Below are 9,322 nucleotides of genomic sequence, written 5' to 3' on the forward strand. Positions count from 1 at the left end.
TATCAGTTTCCTTCACCGAACGTGAATATTCTTCAAAATTAAGGAAATGAATATATAATAATAGGAAATATTTCCACCGGATTTTCGTCGTGATAATTTCACTTCCGTTTCGGTTTTTCCAATGAACCTCGTCGGAAATGAATCCGGGTAATATGATTTATTAAATCGTATTTCTACTTCAATTTAGCGTTAAGGAAACGGAGGTATTTTCTTTGGTACGTTAGACCGGACATCAAAGAATTTCAGTTACATGAGTATGTATATTATCCTGTAAATAGACTCGCGGAATGATTCTCAGCAACCGCAGGCTCTGCGAATTCGTACAACGCGTATGACACATTTTATGCTTTACTGCATTTTTGGTTTGAAATATATTTGCGAACATAACGAAACCTCTAGTACATATATCTTAAAGGTTTCAATACATTGTCAATTCACAGCTTAGATGAAACGAAATTTGTGGGCGTGTATATCGAGTAAATATTCGTCTCACCCAAAGAATACTTTTTTCGGAGCGGAAACGTAGTTAAATAATTGACTTTCCATCACTGATCCGAGACGCCAGAAATAATCACAGAAGTTAATCGAGTATTGCGGTATATTTATCATTTGTAACTGAGTTGAGACGAGTTCGTTTTACGCTTAGGAGATGAAAATTGTCTACCATGCACAATTTAGACTGTTTAAAATTGGGAAATTGTTTTTTTTTTCTTCACTGAAACGAGGTCTAAACATTTATTCTCGTTGTATGTACTATAAATCCTGCAAAAGTATAGAATTTTCGGCTCAAGTTCAACAGCTGCATGTGATTTTCTCCTATATAAATAACATGTCAAAAAACATATATTTCAGTAAATACGGTTTTATATCACGAACATAATCTTGTAGAAAATTGAATTATCTTCAGAGATTACAATAGCTTTTTTTACGTAGGCGTAACTAGAGGATAGATGACATTAAAATCGGCAATTTTTGTCACATTTTATTCAAAACGACGGACTAAAGCCAACTTCCCAAAAACACTGATGGTCAGACCTTCTCCCAGCGGAAAAAGTTTTCTCATCTGCTGAAACGTGGACCTAAATACCTATAATATCCAAAGATGTGAGGCACACGCGTACCTACATGAGTAAATTATACCTTTACACCGCGGTTTATATCTGACCATATTTGCAATTCGTTGTCCAGCTTTCTCTGACCGGTTTATTAAACACTGTGCACTTCGCTCTCACGCTCCATCGCATCGGGAAGAAATGCATTGCGGTCATAATATATAAACTTGACGTTACGCAATTATTCGCTGAACGAAAATTGATATCTATCAATCTTCCATGCGTCTGAAGTTAAAGTATCAAGAGACTCTGCCTAGTCTCGAGCCAAGCACATTGGAAGAAAATGGAATTACTTTAACGCAACGAAACGTGGAAAAAAATATCACAATTTTCAAACTTCGGAGTATTTTTCAAGAAGATCAATTCAATTTCTGTACCGAATTTCAGTCAATCCTGTAATATTGCCGCACTAAAGGACCTTGTTTTGCTGAAGATGCATCGTTACAATAACGCTACACGAGCTTCAACCTCCTAACTTCGTACACCCTATTTAATTTAATTTCGTAAATGTCTATATTTATATTTACATATCCATAGTATTCTACGGAAATGTTTCGCGTTACAGTTATAATTATGACTGTTTGGCTGTAATGTGGCGCGGTAAGCGAAACGTACCTACGTTGCACGCATAATATCGTGGCACGATATTTATATTGGGTACGCTAATTGCCGAGCCCCGAAGAAGCCAAGCCGGACAAACTTGGGCAGGCATGTACACAAGGATTAGGCAATGCAGAGCTGAAGTTAACCAGCGAGTCGCTTAAGTGCAGGAACTTGTTCACTACGCGTTTCGTCATGCCGTTTTTTCCTGTTTCTTTTTTCTGATTATTTCTCGTATTTCTCGTAAAAAGATTACTTTTCTATGTTCGAGACATTTGACTTCATTTAAAAGAAGGAAATAAAAACTAACTCTAATTTCAGTATAACGAAATGCGTTTCATTCGATCCAGCTGCCAAACACTTTTGACAAAAATGATTGTTCCAAATTATTTTACGTATTATATTTGGTAGTAATTCTAATAATTCATTTTTCTGTACGTGTAATGAACGAATATTCGAATTTCTTCACAAACGCAGTTTAAATTTCACCTTTTTATAGCAAAGAACTTACCAGGGGATCATTTTTTTCCGATTTCAAGACCGTCATTCGAGTCTCATTTCAATTATCGTTTATAGGAATTAATTTTCGAAATTAACCTCTATCTTATCATCGGAAGAGTTTTTGACCCAACAAAAATCTGCCCTCTCCACAAATGGATAATATTTTTACTTTATTCAGCGACCAATTTTACGACTTGACAGTAATACATATATTCCCTTAATTATCCCAACATTTCGTTCGTTTAATTCCAATGTCAACACGAACTAGATTCGTAAAAGGTTTCGATTCAAACGATAATCTTAATAATCATCAAAAATTGTTCTGAAATAAAAGAAAGTAATTGAATGTATTTCTTTTTTTCAAACAAAAATGCTGTGCATGGAAACGTATCTGATCGTCAGCCTTGTGTTCATTATTTATTACATTTTCACTCAATTAATTCAATCATACTCTATCCTTTGTCGTACTTCTGCGGGTTGTCTCGCTGTACTCTCCGGTTAGTTTTTCTCCTGCATATCGAGCGATGAGCCAGCCACCCCCTTTCATACCCGTAGGTCAATAAAATCACGCACGCGCGGTCAGAACCGCCCTTATGACACCGACACCGTTTATTCAAACTCGGGGCTCCTCCCGGAATTACGACGTTCGTTAAATGCAAGACAAAAACAAACCGAAAATAGAAATTTAAAGGAATGAAGCAGGTTCTTTGTTAATAAATCGATACGTATATTGTTTATTGAAAATGTAAATATATCGCAGTTTTATTCAACACACTCAGGTTAGATATAGACAGATGTACAGAGTTGAGAAATTTTTCGCCCATCTCTGCTGACGCTGCAGATTCTTATTGAGAATCTTACGTATGTCTGTACACTTGACGTCATTTCCGGCTATTCACGTACAGACATACACGTATATGCGTGTGATGACCAAAGACACGTCCTCGCGGATTCCATTGTCAGGAAGGAAGTCTTAAAGTCCTGCGTGTGCCACGCGTGGGATTTTCATACAATTATATCCTGTCGAGTCTCATTACGTCAGCTCAGCTACTAGTTTATATGTTTATGTTTATTTTTTTCATTCATTTCTCACACTCGGTATCGTGGTGACCGCAGAATATCGTATTCAACATCAGTCACACGCTATAATAATACGAGGACCACGGAGTGAGTGAGACGTCATGACACTCGTACTCTGGATCTTCTGCAGACATTATTATATGAGGTCATCGTTTTGTGGTCGATGTTTTAACCTCACAAGTGGACTGAATTGACTCGAATTCTGACGTGGCGTTGTATATAGGTATACGTACAATGGTGCATGTATAGTTATTATGGTATACCGCGGTATATCAGTTGTTTTTCTGGTGGGTGGAAAAAACTTATTTAGGTCGACATATGCTGTAAAAATTTATGAGCGAGGCGGCGAAAATTTTTTAAGATTATCGTGTGAAAAATTACAATATGGAATAGAATGACTAAAGATATAGCAAGCTAATATTGGACCCTTCTACATTTTGACTACGAGATATTTTGACTCTTATTTTAAATTTCTATAAAATAGATTCTCGCCCCGCTTCTGAAAATTCGATTCAGATATGACTCTTCTACTTTTTAATCTTTCTACATTTTTACTACCGCACAAAATTTTTGAGAGAGAAAAATTTTATCATCGTTATATTATCCAGCCTTATCAAGTTGAATATTCCTCTTTTGTTTTGATCTTGGTCTACTATTAATCTGATATACCTATTCTATTCTTATAGAATACTTTTTTTTCTAACGGAAAATCGTGCACATTTACGTCGTAATCCAGCCTTTCGACATAAACATTATTATACCTAGGTACGTGCATCACGCTCTGCGACAATGTAGATAAGCATCAATGGTCGATACTGTATTATTTTGTACCAGGTTTGGTACCATTGCTGCAAGATTCTATTTTTACTAACTGCAGGTACAGAAGAAATAATCGTAGTTGAAAAATATAGCCCTCTTTCCGTAATCTAAATCGCTCAAATCGTACAAATGGTATTCCTTTTTATATTTTTCTTTCATTTTTTTAAAATTCTTGACAGACGTTTGAATGAAATATAATATTTTTCGAAAATTATTATACATATACATTTTTAGAAAAGAAGTTTAGCTTACTCGTCCAAATTTGATAGCAAATATTATTACACTTATATGAGGTAAATTTAAAATCAATACATCTTGAAAATACTGAAAAAAAAATTCGTACGAACATTAATTCGAATATAATAGCACGTGCAAATTGTTAGCAAGCAAAATGTAATAATGTTGTGTCAATTTTTTTTTCTCATTATTGTAATAAATGAAATATTTTTGAGTGCCAATACCGCTCAGTCTCTAATGCTAGTGTTTTTCTCTTATTCGTGATGTATGTTGGCCTGGAATACATCTACGTATATGTATGACAATTTAAAATTCGGTATCGGTTCAAACGGTCCGGAGGTCAAGTTGTTTACGTAAAGAGCTGTGTGTGCCCAAGACCTAAGTCACTTACTTCCAACTGATTGCAATATCACATGTTTGGTAGAATTTTCTTTTTTACAGAAACAGGAAACTAGAGAGCTGCCGTTGCGTTAAGTAAATATCAGAGAACTGAGTATAACTGCGCAATAATCATAGTACAGGGAAAATCTTAAATCTGCCGCTATCTACAAACCCATCGGAATATGTTACTTACTTAAATAAACAAGACCGTCGCATGAAAGTTACATAGAAGAGTTAGTTCCGCTTGATAAATACAACTCGAATTGCATTTATGGAACACATTATTTAATGAACTACTAATCTAGTTGAAAAATTCGTATATCAATGAAATAGTAGAATAATTTAACGTGTAGTCAAGTCGATGAGTTTATTTGAAAAATCCTTTCCCAAAATTGTTGACTTTTTACGATTAGATTGGTTTGTTCGAATTTTCTGAGAATCATTTATATTACATACTAGAGGTGTTGTTTCATTCGCATTGACTGTATCATTGGCTCAGATAACATTGCTGGAGATTATTTTAAACGGTTTTTTTCTCCTCTCTTCTAACTTCCGATTTGGGCTTTTGGACCTAGCATGACATTCTTACCGTAATCACTTTAAGGATCTTATAAATTCAAGGCTCTGTGACTGCGGTCTCTGGTGAAGGGCTCTCGTGCGTTGCGGCTAGGCTGACAAATGTTGCGTGCTCACGATCGGAGTTATCATTTATCATATTAAAAAAGAGAACGAGAAAAACACCCACCGGGATCATATGCCAGATGTAGACATTATGTTATTTTCTCTTCGTGTTTGTTCAGTGTCTCCTGACGCTCTGCTCGCGACATTATACGACTTTGATGACTGTAAAAACATTTTCTCACCGAGACCTTGGCTTCGCGCGAGATGATTATGATAATGATAATGACGAGGTGAGCACGGAGCGTTTCGAACAGAGGTTATTAATCGCCAGATTCAAAGGGACTGAGCATTAATGAATTTTGCACGTTTCATATCGTCGACAACTGCGTGGAAGAAAATATTGTGATAAAGTTTTTGTACTTGATTTGTAATTTTTCATTCGAAAAATTGAAATTGGTAAAAACTAGTTTTCAGTCAAGTGGTGTACAGCAGCACGGTCAAGAAACGCGTAGCGTAACTGTTTCTTTTCCATGCCCATATTGGTAATAAGTGTCTTGCGAGAATTACGTCATTTATTCATTCATTCGCTGTATACCAACGATGACTCATTGACGATGGCAGAGGCTTACTTCCTTCGGTTAAATACTTATTCAAATAAGTTGTATTCTGATACACTTTGCGGATAAATTGTTTTTTCCCTATATCCATGCAGTGACGCGATTTCGGCATAATTACGCGGGATCGTGAATTATCAGAATTCGCATTACATAATGGGTTTATTTTCTCTAATTGTAAGTGAAATTATTGTGTCCAGTAATACCATATGTTCCCTTAAGTGGAATTATGATGAACCTCCGCTTTCGAGGTTTATTTTTCCTTTCTTCATTGGGTTTTCTTTGAAAATGCGATTTCGTAGCATTAAAGATGTTGATAAAATACCAATCGAGTGACATTGAAGTTTGAATTAATTCGTTGATATGTATTTAGAAATGAGTTTACAAATTTTATACTTGTATAATACACGTATAACTATCGTAACCATTGGACTAATAATTTTGTCTATCGTAGAATATTAATTTATGATTTTATTTATTTTTCAGAATGTGGTGGACAATCACCGGAAATTTTGGAAACATTTTGCCAATTGATTGGAGTAAATCTTATGCAAGAAAACTGCACATGCCTGCATTAAATCTAAACGAGGCACCTGTTTCACTTGAGAGGTAAATGAAAAAGAAAATTTCCAAAAAAACATCTCTCCTTTGTCATTGTCATCGCGGTGTCAACACCAGTACTACCTATTCTTAATATCATTCTTTGTGTCGTCATTTTCATTGTTACAAGTGATGTTTTACCCAAAAAGGCATTCTTTTCTATTTAATAAATGATTTTCAATCAATTGTCGTATTTATTTGTTACAGACAGGAGCTTGAGGACTTGAGCAGCGAAGACGAGGCTGTAGCCACAGATCTGGATATGCATGCCCTGATTTTATCTAGTAGCACTGACACGCACAGCCCTGAGGAGCCACTAAAAACTGCAGAAGAAGTTCTCAGAGAAATCGATGACATCATGCAGGTATTTGCATTAATAATATTCAATCAGACAGTATGTCACGTGTACCTATGAGTTTTTCAAGTACTTTATGAATGTCCGATGGATTCAATGTGTAGAATTATGCTGACTGAATGTAATAACAACTCGTTCTGCTCTTTTTAAATCATATTATTTATTCAGAGTAATTTTAGTCAGGAACTTTCTTAACTGGCGCTTATATCTTAATCATTTTTCTTCAACGTTGTAATTGCAAGATATAACTAATTTTTAATATTCCGCATTGCAGGAAAGTCCGTCAATGGAACGGTCTGCTGACTCCGAAGGATCTTTACTGGATGTGGATGAAACTTTGGAAAGAAGTAAGGAGGTTCTAGGATCACCACTCTACGAAGAAAGTAATAAGATCAAGACTTCTTAACTTGCATACTAATAACGCCTTGTCTTCATTTGTATCAAAACATTTATGTTTACACGGTCTTGATTGTAGTTGGAATTTCATGTTGACAATTGATTTCAGAACTGCGTCAGCTGTCAACTGGCCAATTAACAGAGCTTCTCGGTGAAATGGAATCCTTGGTCGGAGCGCTCAGCGAAACTTTAATAGCTGAGTTGGCATTGAGAGATGAGTTGGAGTATGAAAAGGAGCTTAAAAACCAATTTATTTCATTGCTTCTCGCTGTTCAAAATCGGCGTAGACATCACCACGTGACAAAGAAGAGAAACCAAATACAAAATAGTAATAGTCCTTTGCCGCAGCATAGATCCATACAAGATTCCAAGGTAGCCATCTTAGATTTACGAGCAAAGTCTGATTAGTACTTTGTCAATCTCGTTAGACCTATAAAATACGTTTCTAATCAGACAAAAATATATTGAAAATTTACAGTATTTGACAACAGTGATACCTTATCACATGGATAGTGGCCCACCTGATAATCAAGCTTTACAAGTCCTCATTAAGAGTAAGTTTTACAAGTTCTAGGTAACAAGTACCAACAATTACTTAATAACTTCATTCGAAATTAATAATGTGTTTTTGTTTTCAGTATTAAAGGCTATTAATGAGGATAGTCCAACGGTGCCCACATTATTAACGGACTACATATTGAAAGGTGGGTTGATTTCTTTAACCTTGTCTTGAATCCGTGCGAGATAAATACTTGTATATTTCGCGGTCCAGTTATTAACATGAGGTTGAAGTTCGTAACGTTATTCAGGCGATGAATTTTTAAAAAAACTTGGAATACAACTTCAGGATTGTCTGAAAATAAGTAAACCGTAATAAACCAAATTGTAATCATATTAAGTTATCAGTTATAAGCAATTGCGGGTGAAATATTAGCTGACTTTTGTAAGTATTTATGAATATAGCCTCTATGAATATTCATTGTTGGTATATAAGTTCTGGCAACGTACCTACTTTCTGTAAGAGATGTTGAAGATTTTCAACATAATTATGTTTCAGTTCTGTGCCCCACCTAGTGATCCACTAGTACATATCCTCCGACGTGACATCGCTGTGCTACGTATAAAGAAGAAAAGATTTATTAAGATGCAGATTGCTCCTCTCTTCTTGCCATTGTGCTTTCAGCCATTGTTGTGCTGTGTGTTTAAAATTTAGGACAGTATATAATATAGAATAACAGGTACAGCTACGAATATAGCACTACAATAAATCTTATAGAAATGAGCTCTCGTTGAGATTTCTCTGTATTTATAACTCGACGCGAGAAGGCAAAAATCAATGTAATGCCATCTGTAAGGTAATTGGACTCGTATTTGCACTACGAGAACTCGTTGGGCATTTTGCGGTGAAGTTTGAAAAATTGTTGTACAAGAAATTGAATAACTATAAAAATGGATAAAAAATATTATCTCTAATAGTGAATGTAGCTAATACAGCTTTAACCGTATATTGATTATGTTAATGATCTATTGTGACAAGATCGGAATTAGATAAGCTCTCTAAATACTCTTTTCTAGTCTATTAATTTATATCATGTATATGTAAATGTATATTTCTTCAGTTTATACAATCACTGCACTAGGATTACCCTTGCCACGTTTTATGGTGCGCTTGTGTAATTTGTATATTATTAACCTTACGTTTTACTCTATTTGCGACAAGTTGTGAGTGTTTCTAATTTTTTGGCAATTATTTATGTACATGTATGTGTATATATGTATGTGTATATAAATATATACATAGGCATGTGTACATACATATATACACATGTTTAAAACTACATTTTTACAATAAACACAGAGGTTTTAGTATATTCGCATACGGATTTCTGTGTATAGGTATACTTGAACTAAAATATCCTTCTCCCTAATACGGAGTTGTTCGTAATTCGCATTTGTTCTTGTAACCCAATGTCCTACATACGATGGCAAAAATCTAGATCCAACTT

At 35.1% G+C, this 9,322-nt stretch overlaps 1 protein-coding gene across 4 annotated transcripts in view; it reads left to right on the plus strand.

Moving 5' to 3' along the window:
- Positions 1 to 8,433, plus strand: part of LOC124306635 (fasciculation and elongation protein zeta-2) — a 50,075-nt gene extending 41,642 nt beyond the window's left edge. Inside the window, exons 3-9 of one of the 4 annotated variants that reach the window (XM_046767460.1) lie at positions 6,452 to 6,574; positions 6,773 to 6,929; positions 7,195 to 7,303; positions 7,426 to 7,688; positions 7,795 to 7,870; positions 7,955 to 8,020; positions 8,374 to 8,406. In XM_046767460.1, coding sequence (XP_046623416.1) covers positions 6,452 to 6,574; positions 6,773 to 6,929; positions 7,195 to 7,303; positions 7,426 to 7,688; positions 7,795 to 7,870; positions 7,955 to 8,020; positions 8,374 to 8,390 — 811 coding nt within the window. In that variant the 3' untranslated portion in view covers positions 8,391 to 8,406. Of the gene's footprint in view, positions 1 to 6,451; positions 6,575 to 6,772; positions 6,930 to 7,194; positions 7,304 to 7,425; positions 7,689 to 7,769; positions 7,871 to 7,954; positions 8,021 to 8,373 lie in introns of those variants that run through there. The other 3 variants (XM_046767456.1, XM_046767458.1, XM_046767459.1) reach the window with 3 other exon arrangements.
- The last annotated feature ends 889 nt before the right edge of the window (positions 8,434 to 9,322 follow it).

This window comes from Neodiprion virginianus, chromosome 6 (genome assembly GCF_021901495.1).
Source record: "Neodiprion virginianus isolate iyNeoVirg1 chromosome 6, iyNeoVirg1.1, whole genome shotgun sequence".
In the NCBI taxonomy this organism is placed as follows: Eukaryota; Metazoa; Arthropoda; class Insecta; order Hymenoptera; family Diprionidae; genus Neodiprion; species Neodiprion virginianus.